The 19,303-nt window shown below is 46.0% G+C and overlaps 1 protein-coding gene across 1 annotated transcript in view; it reads left to right on the top strand.

Moving 5' to 3' along the window:
• Nucleotides 1–19,303, top strand: part of LOC137435433 (DNA topoisomerase I, mitochondrial-like) — an 85,321-nt gene that overhangs the window by 37,925 nt on the left and 28,093 nt on the right. The window contains exons 8-11 of the mRNA XM_068129211.2: nucleotides 11,206–11,350; nucleotides 16,509–16,652; nucleotides 16,784–16,969; nucleotides 17,905–17,973. Coding sequence (XP_067985312.2) covers nucleotides 11,206–11,350; nucleotides 16,509–16,652; nucleotides 16,784–16,969; nucleotides 17,905–17,973 — 544 coding nt within the window. The remainder of the gene's footprint in view (nucleotides 1–11,205; nucleotides 11,351–16,508; nucleotides 16,653–16,783; nucleotides 16,970–17,904; nucleotides 17,974–19,303) is intronic.

The raw sequence follows: 19,303 nt of genomic DNA, 5'->3' as shown, positions 1-19,303 counted from the left end.
CCGCAGCTCAATGGAATACTGTTCTCCCCTATGGGCTGGTGCTCCTGCCTCACACCTGGCTCGGCTTCACGCTGTTGAATCCAAAGCTTTCAAAATCATTGGAATCTCCCGCGATGAAGCTATCTCTGAGGGCCTTTCACTCACTCACCGCAGGCAGGTAGGTGGTCTTTCTGTCTTCTACCGACTCCTCTCCGGCCTTGCTCCCCCAGCTCTCTCTCTGTGCTCTGTCCCCCAAATATTCCTACAGGTCGCACAAGATCTGCCAGCAACCCTCTGATGGTTAAACTGCCGAAATCTCGGCTCTCTGCTCACCTTCACTCTTTCATTCCTCTTTTCTCCCGCCTGTGGAACAAACTCCCACACTCCCTTCAATCCCTCTCCTCCCTCCAGGTCTTTAAAACAGCTGTTCACCACCATCTCTTATCTTCCCCCATCCATAACCTTGATCTTTTATACCCCCACGAATTCACCCCAGATCCACCTTGTTTGAAATTCCAACTTATTTCCTGGAAATCCTGGCAGTGTCCATATGTTTATACCTCTCCCATCCCCCCCCCCCCCCTTCACATGCCTCCCCCCCTTCACATGCCTCCCCCCCTTCACATGCCTCCCCCCCAAAGCCCTCTCCCTCCCACAGATCTCTCGATGTCTCCATGTCTCTCGGTCCCTGCTCTCAAATGTTGTGTTTGTGTCCTTCCCCCTCTCTCCCCATCTTGTCTACCGCTCCCGATGTTATTTGTTTTATGTGTCTGTTTGTCTTTCTGTGTGATTAATGTTCGCTCTTTCACGAGCCTCGATCTTGTATACAAAAAAAAAAAAAAAAAAAAAAAAAAAAAAAACCTGTTCCTCTTCACAGCATCAATCACAGGCTCTATTCCCATCATCTTTCGCAATTCATCATTTGTCTTCCTCTCTCTCAACGATACTCCGCACATCCGTCGAACCATTCGCATTTCCACCCTTTCCAACCTTCGTTGCTGCTCTACGTTCATTACCCATGTCTCGCTCCCATAAATCATAACACTTCTCACACATGCAGCATACACCTTTCCCTTCAGCTTCAACGACACTCCCCTCATCATCAGCACGCCACTCAATTCCCGAAACTTCTTTCATGCACATCTCACTCGAGCAACCGTTGCCGAGTCTGATCCACCTTCTCCATTCAGCATGTCTCCGAGGTAGCAAAATGTTTTCACACCTTCCAGCTTCACGCCGTCTCCAAGATCCAACTCAACATTTCCTCCATCTGCAGCTCCCTCTGTGCACACCTTACATTTGAATGTAGCTGCCACACTGGTTAATGACCCTCTGAGACCACTACATTTTTGATGAACCCACTCAGCGCACATTGTACACTGAATGGAGTTCTCTCCGACACCCTTCCTACACACAGCACAGGGCCACTTCCCAGTTCTTTCCACCTCACCACATGCTTTACCACTTGCCATCACCTTCGTCTTTCCGATATTCACCTTCAGACCTTTTGTCTCCATACATTCCTTCCACGTGTTCATCTTTTCCTTCAGTCCATCCATACTTTCCGCAATCAACACTAGATCATCTGCATACAACAACTCCCACGGTAAACCCTCCTTTACGTTCTGAGCCAGCACCTCCATCACAGCTACAAATAGTAGTGGACTTAGTACCGACCCCTGATGCACTCCCACCTTCACCTCAAACTCACCACTGTTCCCGTCCTTTGTCCTTACAGCTGTGCGCGCTCTTTTGTACATTGCCATCACTACTCTGATCAACCATTCCTCCACTCCTAACTTCCTCAATGCCCATGTCAATACTTTGCGTGGAACCCGATCGAATGCTTTCTCCAGATCAACAAACCCAAGAAACAACTTCTTCCTCTTCTCCATGTACTCCTCCTGCAACTACCTCACAATGAAAAGCGCGTCTGTCGTTCCTCTTCCTGGCATGAATCCAAACTGCATTTCGTCGATCTTCACTTTCTTCCTTATCCTCCTCTCCAACACCCTTTCCAATACCTTCATTCCATGCTCCAATAACTTTATCGCACGGTACGAGCCACACTCCAGAGGGTCACCTTTCCCCTTGTATAGAGGGACGAGGGTACTCAGTTCCCAATCCACTGGAAAGCGGCCTTCTTTCACCACCAGATTACAGATCTCTGTCATTCTCTTCACACCCCAACTTCCTGCTGCCTTCAACATATCTCCCACAACTCCCGTCGGCCCTCCCGCTTTTCTACCTTTCATTGCTTTTATCGCTTCCTCAACTTCCTTCTTAGTTATCTTCTCTGCCGGTCCTAAAAGTGGGTTACTCTCTATGTTGCCATCCCATTCATTCTCTGTATTCAACAGCATTTCCATATATCTTTTCCATCTTCCTTTAATTCCATCTGGGTCGACAACGATTTGTCCCACTTCATCCTTCAAGCAACTCACCCCCATCACATCACACCTCTCTTTCGCTATCTGCTTTGCAATCCTGAATGCTGCTTTCTGACCCTCTTCCGAATCCAAGCGTTCTCCGAACATTTTTCTTCATGCCTCCTGCGCCTTTGCTACCTCTTTCTTTGCAGCCTTCCTGGCTGCCTTATAACTTTCATGCTCTGCTGTTTCTGCTCCCGTACCCTTCGCCTTCTGCCACTCCTTGAACTTCTTCCTCTTCTCGTCAATCCTCTTTCCAACTTCATCATCCCACCACCATGTTTCCGAGTGCCTCGGTGGTCCTTTTGTCCATCCACATACCTCACCAACGGCTCCCAGCAGACTAGCTTTCATTGACATCCAACCACTTTCAAGCTCAACCACATCATCCTCGACCCTACTCAGCCTCTCTTTTAATGCCTCCCTTACTGTCACCTCGTTCAACCTCCACACCTTCATTCTCGGTTGGTACTTCACCCGCCGAGCTCTCCTCGCACCTTTCACCCTTACGTCGCAGACAACCAAGTGGTGCTGTGAAACAGCCTCCTCCCCCGGGATCACCTTTGTGTCCCGGAGGTGCCCCCTATCTCGCCTACGCACCATCAGGTAGTCAACGGTTGTCGTCGACCCACCTGACGTGTATGTAACAAGCTTATTATCCTCTTTCTGGAACTGAGTATTACAAATCAGCTCCATCAGCAAACTCCAAAATCCTTTCACCTTCTCCATTTCTCACACCATATCCGTAACCCCCATGAACTCCGTCAAAACCATCCATACTCCTTCCCACATGTCCATTTAGGTCTCCTCCTACCACAACAACTTCCTCATCTTTCACGTTTTCCATCAGCTTCTCTATCGCACACCAGAACTTGTCCTTCTCTTCATCGCTTCGACCAACCTGCGGAGCATATCCCGCGATGACGTTCACCAAGAGCTTTCCAATCATCATTTTCACCATCATCAACCTATCACTCACTCTAGTCACACTCACCACACTGTCTACAAACTCCTCAGAAAACAGGACACCAACACCATTCACGCCCTCCGGGCACCCTTGCCACACAAACTTGTATTTCTGTCCCTGCCTACCCTTCACCATTCTCACACCACTTCCTTTCCATCTCGTCTCTTGCACACAACATATGTCCACTCTTCTTCTGACCAATACTTCCACCACTTCTCCTGATCTCCGTCATTGTCCCCACATTCCATGTCCCAAACCTCAGGAACCGATCTCCACTTTGGGCTGTACCCTGCCCACATGTAGTTGTAATGGTCATGGTTCTCTTTTTGAGGCAATGTTTTTATGGCCGGATGCCCTTCCTGACGCCAACCCTCTTAGTCGCCTCTTACGACACGCAGGGATACGGCGTACCTATTCTTATCCTGGGTACACACTGGGAAACGTTTAAAACATGGAAATTCTGGGGGGCGGGGGGGGGGGTGGGGTCAGCATCACGGCTGCGGTTTAAACATATTTAAATAAATATTTAAACAAAACCATGAAAAACAATCTGGGAAAAGTCTCTAAGTGAGAACGTGGATTTGAGAAAGCAGGAGCAGAGGTGAAAGAACAAACGAGATATATTGACACGGTCTCCACGTGTTTCGAAGTTAAGTCTGTTCACAATTGTATTTTGTCGAAACTGTATTTATCTTTCGGTGTGTGAAGTTATTGTGTGCAACTTTGGTTGTTTCTCGGTGTTTATCTTTCATAAATTGATCGTCTGTTTGCCGTGTCGCGAGCAAGGCCTTTGCCGCGTCGCGAACGATTTGAAATCGAAGTTAAGTGATTGTTCCCATTTGTATTTTCGTTAAAACTGTATTTATTTATGGTGTTGTACGTATATTGTGTCCCGACGAAGATTTTTCGGTGCAAATCTTTCATACCTGTATTGAAAATCGTGTTAATTCGTGTCGTGTCTTGAGGCCTTGTACAGTGTGCACTGTACAACCTTGAGGCTTTGTTTTTCTCTCAGCGGTCCGTCGTTTTGTGATCCAATAACTTTCGTTCTCTGTATTCCCAGTATTTTCACCCATAGCCTACTTCCTTGTGTAAATCTCAACTCAAAAAAAAAAACAAAAAAACAAACAAACAACAACATTTCCTTCTCTGTTCTCATTCGTTTATTCATTCTTATTCGTTCGTTCGTTCTTCGACCACGTGTTTCTCCCCCATTTCCCCAGATAGTTTTCACTCATTAACCTTCAATGTTTACACTTTCCCCTCAAGTATGTATTCCGTCATATTTTATAACACCTTTTTCTTCTTCTTCTTTAAAAGGCTGCTTTCGACTTGCTCACCAAATCAATTCATCCCAAAAAAAATATCCATCTCCTATAGTGCCTTTTTTCTACATTCCCTAAACTCTCCTGCACTCCATCCTCCATCCAGCGTCCTTAAACGTATTTTTAACTCGAAGGTCACAAGAAACTCATTTTGCAATAAATGTTCGTTTCCCATAAATCGTACACTTTCAAAAATCCAATCTCACCCCTCCCCTCCAAATCTTCCCCATAACCCCTCCCCTCCAAATCTTCCCCATCACCCCTCCCCTCCAAATCTTCCCCATCACCCATCCCTTTCAAATCTCCCCCCTTGCCCCCTCCCTCCTAGACTCCTGCCTCACCCCTCCCCTCCAAATCTCCCCCATATCCCATCCCTTTCAAATCCCTCCCCTTGTCCCTTCCCTCCCAAACTCCCCCCTCACCCCTCCCCTTCAAATCTCCCCACCCTCATTGCTTCTCAATTTCCCCCCTCTCACTCCCCCTCCTCAAAGCGTCCTCCCCGCTTCTTCCCCCTTCAAACTCTCACCTCCATCTCCCCCAACCTTCTGCCTCGCTCTTCCCCCTCCTCAAATAACACCTCATAGTGGCTCACCCAATCGCCATCAAACCTTTTGTCCGCCCCATCCTTCCCTTTCTCCGAGCTATTCTGAAATCTCTGACACACCTTCAACAGCTCTCCCTACCTCTTCCACCTCTTCCACATCTTACCCTACCCCTCCTCCCCCCTGTTCTGTATCTGATGCTCCCCCTTCCTCTTCATTAACGGTATGGACCTCAAACATCCGGGGCCTTCGTTCAAACTTAACTGATCTCTCCATACAGGTTGCTTCTGTCAAACCAGACGTGATCTGCTTAACAGAAACTTTCCTCCTTTATGATGTCTCTGATTCCATAGTATCTCTCCCGGGCTACTCCCTCCTCCGGTATGATAGACCTGAGCCTCGTCCTGGAGGCGGGGTTGCTATCTTTATCAAAAACTCTCTTCCTCACTCGCCCTGCACTGCACTCTCTCCACCTCACCCCCAGGAATACCTCTGGCTACGGCTTCCCCTTCGCTCCCACCTCTTGTTCATATGTGTGTTGTACCGTCCACCAAACAGTGATGACTCCATCTACATCTCGCTGTCTGATGATATGGACCAACTTCTATCTACTCATCCCAACTCTCTCTTCCTCATATGTGGTGATTTCAACTGTCATCATGCCAGTTGGCTGGGTGTGGGTACCTCTCTCACCAGCCATGGCTCCTCAGCAAAGGACTTCTGCGACTCACTGGGACTGACACAATCTGTCAATTTCCCGACCCGGATCTCAGTCAACGGAACATCTTCTCTTCTGGACTTGGTTATGACTAACTTCCCTGAAAATGTCTGCTGCTCTTCTTCTGCTCCGATCGGATCATCTGATCATGTCCTTGTTAAAGTGGACATCTCTCTGACCATCCTCAGGGAGCCTGCTCAGCGTCGACGAGTCTGGCATTTCACTCAGGCCAACTGGCACGGTCTTCAAGCAGCCATCAATCATCTGGACTGGTCTCCCATCTCTACCACCTCTGACATCAACTCATCCTGGGAATTCTTCCAAAGTAAATTGCTCTCTCTCATGCACAGATTTATCCCATCTCGACTTCAGTTGTCATACCCTTCCTCCCGTCCATGGTACACGGAATCTTGTGGTGAGGCTGTTGCCCAGAAACAACTTGCCTTCGTCTCCTGGAAAGCAAATCCAACGGAAGGAAATCTCATTTCCTTTCACAAAGCCCGAAACAAGTGTGTGTCCACCCTCAGGAGAGCCAGGAAACAATATCTCTCCGTTCTCAAGACCGAACTCTCTTATCTGTCTCCCTCTTCCAAATCCTGGTGGCGTCTGGTCAAATCCGTTTCTGGTGTTTGTTCCCCCTCCATCCCCTCCCTTACCTCAAACGGCTACACAGCTGACTCCGCACGTGAAAAAGCTGAATGCCTCAACTCTGTGTTTGCCTCTAAATCTTGTGTCCCAAACCCATCCCTCTCTGTACCCACCATACCCAGTCGTACCCTGCTGCTCCTGGACTCCGTGTCCTTTCCTCCTGACAAGGTGGAAAAGTTTCTGTCAACCCTCGACTCTGATTCTGCAACTGGACCTGACGGCATCAGCCCACGGGTCCTAAAATCCTGCTCTGCTGCTCTATCTCACCCTCTCTCTGTTCTCTTCACCCTCTCTTTTGCTCAAGGTCAACTGCCATCTGCTTGGAAATCAGCCAACATCACCGCTTTGCACAAAAAAGGTGCAAAAACAGATCCTAGCAACTACAGACCAATCAGCCTTCTCCCAATTATCAGCAAAGTCATGGAATCCATCATTGCTTCGGATATGAAATCTTTCCTCTTCTCCAATGGCTTGATCTCTGATCATCAATTTGGTTTCAGACCAGGTCACTCTACTCTGGACATGCTGCTTCTGCTGTCTCAACAATGGATGGAGGTCCTCAATGCCAAACAGGAAATTAGAGCTGTCTCCCTCGACATATCATGTGCCTTCGACACGGTCTGGCACCCCGCTCTGCTCACCAAACTCTCCTCCTTTGGTATCCATGGAAATCTCCACGCATGGCTGGCGGACTTCCTCTCTAGTCGTCGTCAACGTGTGGCCCTGAATGGGTTTCTCTCATCTCCTCTTCCTGTTCAGGCTGGAGTTCCCCAAGGCAGTGTTCTGGGCCCCGTGCTTTTTCTGGTCTTCATCAATGATCTCTCTGACTCTCTCGAAAATCCTCTCTATCTCTTTGCTGATGACTCCACTCTCTGCCGCTCCATTCCTCTTCCCTCAGATCGGCAGTCTGCTGCCTCCTCACTCTCTGAAGACCTGGACAAAATCACAGACTGGTCAAACAAGTGGAACATGTCTTTCAATCCTGACAAATCTCACACTCTTACTATGTCTCTCCGAAAAGATCGACTGGACAACCCTCCCATCTACTTTCTCAACAATCCTCTCCAAGAAGTTATGTCGCTCAAGATTTTGGGTCTCACTATCTGCCATGATCTTTCTTGGGAAAACCACATTTCCAAGCTGACCTCCAAAGCCAGTCGCCGACTGGGCATCCTCCGTCGTGCGAAGTCCTTCCTCGGCACACCTGAGCTCCTCACCACATACAAGGCTTTCATCCGCAGCTCAATGGAATACTGTTCTCCCCTATGGGCCGGTGCGCCTGCCTCACACCTAGCTCGGCTTCATGCTGTTGAAACCAAAGCTTTCAGAATTATTGGAATCTCCCGCGATGAAGCTATCTCTGAGGGCCTTTCACTCACTCACCGCAGGCAGGTAGGTGGTCTTTCTGTCTTCTACCGACTCCTCTCCGGCCTTGCACCCCCAGCTCTCTCTGTGCTCTGTCCCCCAAATATTCCTACAGGTCGCACAAGATCTGCCAGCAACCCTCTGATGGTTAAACTGCCAAAATCTCGGCTCTCTGCTCACCTTCACTCTTTCATTCCTCTTTTCTCCCGCCTCTGGAACAAACTCCCTCACTCCCTTCAATCCCACTCCTCCCTCCAGGTCTTTAAAACAGCTGTTCACCACCATCTCTTATCTTCCCCCATCCAAAACCTTGATCTTTTCTACCCCTGCTAATTCACCCCAGATCCACCTTGTTTGAAATTCCAACTTCTTTCCTGGAAGTCCTGGCAGTGTCCATATGTTTTATACCTCTCCCACCGCCCCCTTCCCATGCCCCCCCCCCCCAAAGCCCTCGCCCTCTCTCAGATCTCTCGATGTCTCCATGTCTCTTGGTCCCTGCTCTCAAATGTTGTGTTTGTGTCCTTCCCCCTCTCTCCCCATCTTGTCTAGCGCTCCCGATGTTATATGTTTTATGTCGGTTTGTCTTTCTGTGTGATTAATGTTCGCTCTTTCACGAGCCTCGATCTTGTATACAAAACAAACAAAAAAAAAACAAAAAAAAAAGGGGGGGCAGGGCACAAATCGAGACGAGGAGGCCGCATGAGACACCAGGCATGGTGTGCTGATCGAATATGCGAATATGCAAAATGATCGAATATGCAAATTTATGCACGGTTGATGCTGGTTTTCAAACTTGATCTGAGGTCTGCTGAGACACATGTGTGTCACGCCTCGCCTCGTTGATAAGCCCGCAAGGTCGCTCCGTGGAGCGGCCTGCACGTATTGCACTGTGAATTATATAATTACCAACTCACGGTCTGAGGTACTTGCGATTCGAGAGATATCCATTTTTTAAAAATATTTTCGTTTAATTAACGATATCTGCCAAACCACGTGCCCTATCGCAAATTCCAAAAGGACATTTTAGTAGACTGAAATGCTGAACAGATATGTGAAGTTTCCCCTCGATTGGATCAAAAATGAGGGAGTGGCTCAGTTTTAAAGGTTCATTCTTAAAAACGTCATAACTCTGAAACCATGTGACGCATGACGTCATGCTCGCTGACTTTTTTGTTCGTCATGGGTATGCGATTCTGCCTGCAAAGTTTGGCCCCGATCTGTTTAGCCATTGCAGAGAAAAGGGGGTTTTCGTGTTTTCACGAAAAACAATATGGCGGCCGAACCACGTGACATGTGACGTCATAATTACCATTAAAATATTCTACAGAGCGAGTCCACCCTATGGTGAAAATTTGATCTCAATCGGTCATATTATTGCAGAGAAAATCTTTCTTGAAGGAAATTAAAACTTAAAATGGCACTGAGTTAAGGATCATCAGAATTATCAGAATTCCCAGAGTTCAAAGTGCCATAACTTTGTCAAAAATGATCGAAACGTCGTGAAGTTCGAACTTGATCTGTAACGTATCATGAGGAAACCATGTACCAAGTTTGAAATCGTTAGCATTAAAAGTTTAGAAGTCCGGAAAGCTGTTCTTTGCGTGACGGACTGACGGACGGCGTGCAAACCTATAGTCCCCTCCGGTGTACACTGGTAGGGGACTAATAACAAACAGGAAAAGAAGGGGAGGAAACGCTGAAACGAGCAAGTAAAATGTTTGGGTTACGAAAGGTTAATGGGGGTAATAAAGATCAAGGGTCAGAATTGAGGATGGCAAGCGATGGTGGTGCAATGCTTGCTTGAAGCCCTGGAGGGAAGAGTCACACAGAATAGCCTCTGGGGGCCTCGTCACGAGAGATTTCAATAATTTTGAGAGCTTTATATTCTATGTAATTGAGGCGAGATGTGTGTTCCTGGGGCAACCAGCTCATGGGGGAGAGTCCTTTTTTGGGTTACAGACGAAGACCTTGCACACTGTGTAGCTCTGATTTTCCAAGGAAGGACTTAGATCGACGGAGGATGCCCAGTCTGCAGCTGGCTATGAAAATCGGCTTTGTTGTGTACATAGTCGGTCCAGGAAAGGTCATGGCCGAAGGTGAGGCCTGGACGATCAAGAGACTTGTCTGTTGCAAGTTTTGGCAGCACATGAGCACTTTCATCATACTTTGCTAGTTTCTGTTCCTTTTCACCCCTCAGCCCAAATTGGGCTCAGGGGTATTGTCGTCCGGGCGTCCATCAACTTTTGGTTTCCGTCGATTTCAAGGAGAACGGCTTGTCCGATTAAATCCATTTTTGCAGTGTGTGCTGAGGTTGAGTAGAGGAAGGTTCCTTTCGAAAATGGGCGCGCTGCGATTTTCAATATGGTCGCCACGGCAGCCATCTTGAAATTGGTTTCCACCATGCATGGGCTGAGGGGTTACGCCTGCTTTGCGGTGCTATTTATTAACCTTGTGCACCACTCAGAGACTGAGTCATGCATTACTAAACTGCAGATCTAATCTTTTCTTTATTTTTAATCCATTATAAACTTCATTACACAATGCTGTCTGACTGCACATGGCACAATTTGCTGCCACAATATCCAAATGTCACTTCAACATAGTTGCCGGATTTTGCCACTATAAACGCAATAATCAGTCATTCGTTTCGGATTATCGAGAATTGAGAGCAGTTCGGTTGTGGTGTGGATACAAGCGAGTTGCAGTCCTTCACCGGTGTGTGTTCAATTCCCACGGCTACTCGGTGGAAAGTTTCCGTGCTCCGATGGAGTGGCAACCTTTCCAGGAAAACATTCTCGCCTTGGAACCGTCAACCATTCGCCGGTGCCCCCATGTGCTGTAATAAAGCCCCACCACCACTACCAGTATTTAAAATCCAGGTTAACCTCAACCACCATGCTTGTGTGTGCCCCTGTTATGGAGCTACATCTAAAACAGAAACCCATCAATGTTGTAGATAACAGTTGAGCTTCAAGACTCATGCCATTGTTTAGATTTTTAATTTTAAAACGTTAATATTTGGATACCTTTTTGCTTTTGTACTGTGTATATTTTGGTCACTACCGAATTTGATTACTAACTTTGATTTTCTTTTCCATTGTTGTTGTTGGCATTTTTACCTCGATCATTATTTCTGGATGTTAAAAAAAATAAAGATCTCATGGAATTCACCTATTAATAATGTTTTGTTCCTCATCACCTTCAAAACCTTCTCCTCATACTTTCTGTTCAGTAATTCGAAGATTCCAGAACCCCCAGCTGGTCACAAATGGAAGGAGGTTCGTCACGACAACAAGGTTACATGGCTCGCATCATGGACGGAAAACGTGCAAGGGCAAGTCAAATATGTGATGCTTAACGCAAGCTCCAAACTCAAGGTAAACGTGGCCTCAGCAGGTTTTCTTTTCTTCCAAGTAGCCTTTTTATGATGCCCTGTTTTATGGGCTACTCTGGTAAATTTCATTTGATTAAATGGTGTAAATCGTGCAGCAAAACCACTTTCTCATCTTGCTATCATGAGTGCTCCACACTTCACTTCTATTAAAATATAATGTAATCATGTCCTCTCTGCAAATTTCTTCTACATTGTCTGAAGAGCGTTTTCACATGATTGAAAATAACGGTGGACAAATATTTAAATTGCTGTGTATGACATTTTGAATCTACGGTTTTTATAGCATCATGAAACAGGTGCCTGGATGTTAACGCCAAATGGATGGGTGCAAGAATCCCATTGAGAAGTGGGTGCTCGGTTATGCCCTCCGTGTTCAGGAGAGCAAAGGTTGAAAATGAACAACAAATGAGATTTTACAGTTTACAAGCTAAATATAAGGGGCAACAATAGCAGAGTTGAAGGCCGAGATCGGACACTTGGACAAACGATGGGTGTGGAGAGGAAGGGGGGAAGAAGGGTGGGAGGCCATGATGCATAGGGGTGGGTGGACAAGTTGTAATTAGAAGGAAACTCCCAGGAGGGATTGGGGTTGGTTGAAGGAGGGGTGGGGTGAGGGGAGGGGGAGGAGATGGGTTAGCGAGGATAGGTAACGAGGCGAAGAGAAAAGATGAGTAAAACGAAATTGAGGGTAAAAAAGAGAGGGAGATGATTGAACAGTTGTAAGAGATAGGAGGTATAAGTGATGGCAATGCTCCATAATTCCAAGAGGAGATATCTTTCTGATCCTAAAGATAAGGATTTTCTCTTTACACACTTCTGAGTGCCTATCGTGCCAAAGTTGTGAAAGGTGAGACTGCCAGGTGGCTGAACGAATGTCTGTAAAGCTTGCGACTCCACCATCACCAAAATGAAGTCCTCTTGATTCCATCCATTATTTATTAGCCCCCGTTGGACCTGGTCCAAAACGGGGGCTTATGGATTGGGTCTCGTCCGTCCGTGCGTGCGCAACCATTTCTTTTTTGTGTAAAGCGGTTCTTTTTTGTGTAAAGAACAAGATTCCACACTCTCTTCAATCCCACTCCTCCCTCCAGGTCTTCAAAACAGCTGTTCACCACCATCTCTTATCTTTCCCCATCCAAAACCTTGATCTTTTCTACCCCCGTTAATACACCCCAAATCCACGTCTTTCAATCTCAGACTTCGTTCCTGAAATTCCTGGTCATGTCAATTTGTGTTATACCGTGTATGCCCCCTCCCCCTCACCCAACCCCACCCCAGCCCTCTCCCTTCCACAGATCTCCCGATGTCCCTGTTCTATACTGTTGTACTTTTGTGCTTCCCTCTCTCTCCCCATCTTGTCTCCCACTCCCTTTATTATATGTTTTATGTGTCAGTTTGTTTTTTGTGTTTAATGTGCCAGCTCCTACACGAGCCTTGATTTTGTATACAAAAAACATTAAAATGTTGGCTGATTTTCAAGTAGATGGCAGATGACCTTGAGCAAAAGGGATGGTGTGATAGAGCAGAGAGAGAGTGTGATAGAGCGGCAGAGCAGGATTTTAGGACCCGTGGGCTGATGCTGTCTGGTCCAGTTGCAGAATCAGAGCCGACGTTTGACAGAAACTTCTCCACCTTGTCAGGAGAGAAGGACACAGAATCCAGGAGCAGCTGGGTACGACTGGGTAAGGTGGGTACAGAGAGCGATGAGTTTGGGACGCAAGATTTTGAAGCAAACAGAGTTGAGGCATTCCTCCTTTATGCCAAAACTTGGTAGATTAGTTGGTTAGGTGACGAGAACAAGCCGATTAGATTTTGGTTCAGGTACCATTCTAGTTCCCAATATTCTACTTCCATGTTTGGTGTCAGTCTTTTCTCCTCCACTTTGCCAATTGTTTGATACTACTCAACGAGCAAGTTGCCCGGGATTATAAACATGAGTGGAGATGAAGACTGCAAAAATGCAAATAGCATCTTCTGTCATCGAGCCGGCAATCTGGGAGCAACAATTCACGTTTATAGGTATCATCTGAGCAATTCAAATGCTGTAATGGCGGCGTGATGCTCTATTTTAAACTGTTTGTTCAATATATCTCGCTTTTTGATGCTTAGGGTTCGTAATAAAAAATTGTATTTGTGTCAACTCTAGTGACCAATTGCAAATTAATAGTACGATTCCTTTTCAGTGCTTCCATGAACCTTGATAGGTGCATACATGCATCCGTTTGTAAAATAACCAACTGCCAGGTGTACTAATCAACTTTACTATTATTTCCATAAATCCACCATCAACGCTGCAGTTTTTTTTTTACAAAAATATGTTCTTCTTTTATTAATTTATATATGACTAGCTGAAAGCACCCGGCGTTGCCCGGGTTCTTTTTGAATGAATTTAATCTTCTGTACATAGGTCTGACGCGAGCCCAGTATCAGTTAATGCTCAACGATTCCTTGTTCTTTCATTTGTCGGACCCTGCGAGAGAGAATTTTGAAAGAAGAAGATTTTTTTTGCGAAATGGGCCCAGGCCGGCTGAGGTGGCCTCGACCGGCCTCGCCACCTAGCCTATAACCTTCCCGGGGCCCGTCCCGACATTTTTTGTTTCAGAGGTTTCCTCCTATCTTTCACCGTTCAGGAGATTAGCACATGCAGACAAACAAACAAACAAACAAAAACTTTCTTTTATATATATGGATAGACTAGCCGAAAGCACCCGGCGTTGTCCGGGTTCTTTTTGAATGAATTTACTACTATAATTCAGCTTTTACTCGCGGCCGTAGAAGATTGACTGCTATAATTCAGCTCAGCTTTTAATTGTGAAATGGGCCCAGCCCGGCCGAAGCGGTCTCGACCGGCCTCACCACCTAGCCTATAACCTTCCCGGGGCCCGTCCCGACATTTTCAATTCTTTTTGAATGAATTTACTACTATAATTCAACTTTTACTCACGGCCGTAGAAGATTGACTACTATAATTCAGCTCCACTTTTAATTGCGAAATGGGCCCAGCCCGGCCGAGGTGGGCCTCGACCGGCCTCGCCACCTAGCCTACAACCTTCCCGGGGTCCGTCCCGACATTTTTTTTTGTTTCAGAGGTTTCCTCCTATCTTTCACCGTTCAGGAGATTAGCACGTGCAGACAAACGAAAAAACAAACAAACAAAAACTTTCTTTTATATATATTGTTGTGGATATGAGAATGGGTTTTTTTTGTTGTTGTGTAAATTGTTGTAAAAATATCGCCCTCCTTACTCCAGTTATGTACAAAGGTCAAAGGGCGTCCCGTAATTAGGTCATAAACAATCACGTCAGCTAATCATAGATTTCCCCCTTGTTGACAGTTATATCCTTATTATGTGTATTAGTGTAAGGCTGTGTCTTCCATTAATTTAAATACTCCATTGCACCAAGTGAAATAAGAGTAGATCCCCTTTCATTCACATTCCCCTTCCAACAATTGCCAACTGTTCCCTCCGCGACTCCATTCGCCACGAGGTCGGCTTGGAGAAGAAGGGGGAGGAGCTGCCGACTCCTGGGCGTGCCCGCCCATCGTCATCAAGGGCGGAGCCAGAGGGCCGTGCCGACCAATCAGGGCCGAGGCGAGCTGACCGATGGGCGTGTCCTGGACACCAGCGGCTTGATCGCCTGAGGCGCTATATAGAGCGCGCGCGAAAGCAAGAGAGGAAGTTGTTGTTGGACTAAGCAAGAGAGGAAGAGTTGGACTAAGAGCTGGACTAAGCAAGAGAGGAAGTTGTTGTTGGACTAAGCAAGAGAGGAAGAGTTGGACTGGGTTGGACTAAGAAAGAGAGAGGAGAGAAGGGGCGAAGCGAAGCAAAGAGGGAAAGAGTCCTGGAGTTTGTGAGAGAGGGAGAGAGAACCCGTCACGCCAGACCCCCCACCAGCAGCGTTGGCTCCACCAAGCAGCTCCGACCCGTTACCCCGCGCACACGACAGGATCGGTGGCATCGGCGGCCGTTGAGGTCCAGCCCGACGTCCCGTGCGGGATCAAGCTCCAGCCAGCTCCGTGCCTTCCTCCCCCTCCAGCCTCCCACCTCCTTCCAGCCAATCCACTCTGCAATTCCCCGTGTGAGTCCGTCTTTGTTTGTTCTGTCCTGGGTTAAGTTAAGCCTGTTTAGATAAGCTAGTATTTTCACTGTGTCTTTCTGGTCCGTCCCTCTTTCTGCTTTATTTTATTATCCTTCCTTCTCCTTGGTTTCTTTGATTGTGTAAATCGTAGGAATAAATTTAGTAGCATTTCAAACCTTTTTGTCTTCTCCTTCTTCTTCTTCACATCCGTGTCACCTTTGTCTTTTCCCTATTGAATATCTGTGGCGCGATTTTGGCCAACGTTCAGGAATCGGGTTAGTCGGGGTAACTGTTCGGGCGCTGCGGCCATCCGCTCAGCAAACAACATCCTAGCCGTGTCCGTAACAATATGGATAGACCAGCCGAAAGCACCCGGCGTTGCTCAGGTTCTTTTTGAATGAATTTACTACTATAATTCAGCTTTTACTTGCGGCCGTAGAAGATTGACCACTATAATTCAGCTCAGCTTTTATTTGCGAAATGGGCCCAGCCCGGCCGAGGTGGGCCTCGACCGGCCTCGCCACCTAGCCTATAACCTTCCCGGGGCCCGTCCCGATATTGTCAGTTCTTTTTGAATGAATTTACTACTATAATTCAGCTTTTACTCGTGGCCGTAGAAGATTGACTACTATAATTCAGCTCAGCTTTTAATTGCGAAATGGGCCTAGCCCGGCCGAGTTGGGCCTCGACCGGTTTTGCCACCTATCCTAAAACCTTTTTTTGTATTAGAGGTTTCCTCCTATCTTTCACCGTTCAGGAGATTAGCTTGCGCAGACAAAAAAACAAACACACAAACAAACACACAAACAAACACACAAACAAACACAAACAAACACAAACAAACACACAAACACACAATCAAACACACAAACAAACACACAAACAAACACACAAACAAACACACAAACAAACAAACAAAAACTTTCTATTATATATATAATTATATATATAGAAGATAGAAGAAGAAAATTCAACAATGTGCATACTTGCCTGAAAGGGATGTGTGAATTTTTTGTGCAGTGACATATGCTTGAATTGTTCTCAATTTGTCTTGCATAACAGGGGGAGAAGGATTGGCAGAAGTACGAGGTGGCACGTCGACTGAAGGATTGTGTGGAGGACATCCGCAATCAGTACCAGAAAGACTTGAAATCTCGAGAGATGCGAATCAGACAACGTGCTGTCGCCCTTTATTTCATTGACAAGGTTTGGTTACACATTGTGTGAACTTTAGCACCAAAACTGAGCTCTTGGTCGGCAATTGTTTGCCTGATTCCTGGTTGGAGTATTGGGGAGAATCTCCGACAACATGTTATTTTGACCACCTCTCCTTTTAGCTTGCGCTGAGGGCAGGTAATGAGAAGGAAGAAGGTGAAACTGCAGACACCGTGGGCTGTTGCTCCCTACGAGTCGAGCACATAACGCTGCACACAATACTCGACAAGCAAAAGTACATGGTGGAGTTTGATTTCCTGGGAAAGGACTCAATCCGCTACTACAACAACGTTCCTGTCGACAAACAGGTGGGAGGGCAAAATATTCAGGAGCTTATTTATCTTTTCTCCTCCACTGCCTTCATCTCTCGCATTATTTTTTCAAAACTTAAGGCCTATCTGAATTTCAGAGACAACAAAAAGTTATCCTTCTTAAGATAGTTACAAGAGTCGCAGCGTATTCTGCTGTCATCCTGGAGACACGATGTTTTTCTACCATAAAAGGTTGACTGAAGAATTGGTTATCACCTCGTAAGAAGGTAATACCTTGAGTAGTTTTATTGAGGCTTGTAAATGTGGTACATAACGTAAGGCCAATATAGGTCGTTTTATATACGAGGTCCTTCACATAGTACTGAGGCCTGAGGGTCATTTGTATGATTATATTTTGAGGGAGGGAGAGTAGTTTTATGTTTGTGTTGTTGAACTTTCAAGGTTGTGATTGCTCCATTATTCTCTTTCAATGTACCCCCTTCAGCTTTGCATTTAACTTGGCACTTCCGTTCGGCTCGATTTCCTTCTATAGCGTCGTGTTATTTGGCCGAGATGTGTTGATAGCAATTATTAATGCTATTGGCAGAAATATATGCATTTTCGCATCTTTTGATGCAACAGAGTTTGTATATCGCTAGATGGCGACGTGATGTCGAGGAGGCCACAGGTCATGCCTTTGGCATGTGTGATTATGTTGCTATGTGTTAATTAGTGTAAAGGCAAATTAGTGACAAGTGTCGTGATGTGATTTTTTACTTTTTTTTAAAGGAATGGTCGCCTTATGGAAAGGAAATTGTGTGTGTGTGTGTGTGTGTGTGTGTGTGTGTGTGTGTGTGTGTGTGTGTGTGTGTGTGTGTGTGTGTGTGTGTGTGTGTGTGTGTGTGTGTGTGTGTGTGTGTGTGTGCGCTCAAGAACCATGGCCTACACCACAGCAGAGACTGCTACTTGGCCTGTTTGTACTTTCCCAACAGGTGTTTAAGAATCTGGGTCGCTTTATGGATGGCAAGCAACCCGATGATGATCTTTTTGATCGTCTAAATGTGAGTCCAACTTCCTTTTAATTGGTATGATGAAATGTTTATAATCAAGTTACTGGCTTGTATGGCTTGATGTTCCACATCAATCGGCCATTTGTAATTGAGACCCTGCATTATGCAGCCACGTTGTGTGAGCGAAGCTGCTATGAGAGATTTTAATTGCAGTGATGGCACCTCCTGGTGGTAGTTTGCAACACCACGAGGACGGAGCTCTTGATAAAATGAGCTCGGACAGCTGATTGGGGCAAGCAGAATCACTTTCTCTTAACCTCTCCAAAATGGTTTAATTTTGAGCGAAATTGCACGACAAAAAGCAAATTATTATAAGCTAATAAACCGCAATGACGCCGAATAATAAATAATAAACGTTTGATCTGTTATGACCCCCTCCAATATGTTTTATTTAACTTTGGTTATTTTTGTTTTTCAATTGATGCACTTTGCACAATTGATGCACAACTTTGCACAATTGATGCACAACAAGCCTGGTGTTGGGCTAGCGGCTAGGGTGTCTGCTTAGGATCCTAGGATCCTGGGTTCGAATCCCGGTCGATCGCTGAATTAACGCCAGGGGGGTTGACTCAGCCTGTCATCCTTCCGAGGTCGGCTAATTGAGTACCAGTTCACCTGTAATTCCCTGCTTGTCGTAAAAGGCGACAAACAGGGTTGGTGGCAGGAAGGGCATCCGGCCGTAAAACATTGCTTCAAAAAGGGGACCAAAAAAACAACAACAACCACGGTGCCCGAAAAAGGCCAACCCCCGCTTTGCAGGGAAAAATGGCCTCTAAAGGTGGTTAATTGATGCACTTGCTGCAAAATTAAACTGAGCCTTTTCCCCCGACTTCATTACCTCCACCGATGGTGTGCGGAGGGTTATGTTTTTACCCGGCTGTCTGTTTGTATGTTTGTCTGTGAACAGGATATCTCGAAGTTGAGGAAAGATATGGATGAAATTTGGTGGACAGGTTGGGTGTTTGACAAGGGTGCATTGATTCGATTTTGGTGAAGATCCAGATACGGACCAAATACAAAAATTTTTGAAGTGATTCTTCACCATTAAGTGATTGGGATAAATAAAAACGATATATCGCACGATATATCAAAAAGTTATGGACAGATTCAGACGAAACTTTGTGGACGGTTGGGTGTGTGACAAGGAAGAATTGATTCGCTTTTGGTGAAGATCCGAATGCGGATACAATAATTTTTTGTTATTTTTCAAGTGATTCTTCACCATTGAGAGATGAGGCCAAAAATGATATATAGCATGATTTATCAAAATGTTGATGGATCAAGACAAAACTTGGTGGATGGGTTGAGTAGGTTACAAGAT

This window comes from Myxine glutinosa, chromosome 9 (assembly GCF_964187855.1).
Source record: "Myxine glutinosa chromosome 9, kmMyxGlut1.1, whole genome shotgun sequence".
NCBI lineage: Eukaryota > Metazoa > Chordata > Myxini > Myxiniformes > Myxinidae > Myxine > Myxine glutinosa.
Note: the sequence above shows the minus strand (reverse complement) of the source record. Positions and strands in the feature narration are given on the sequence as shown.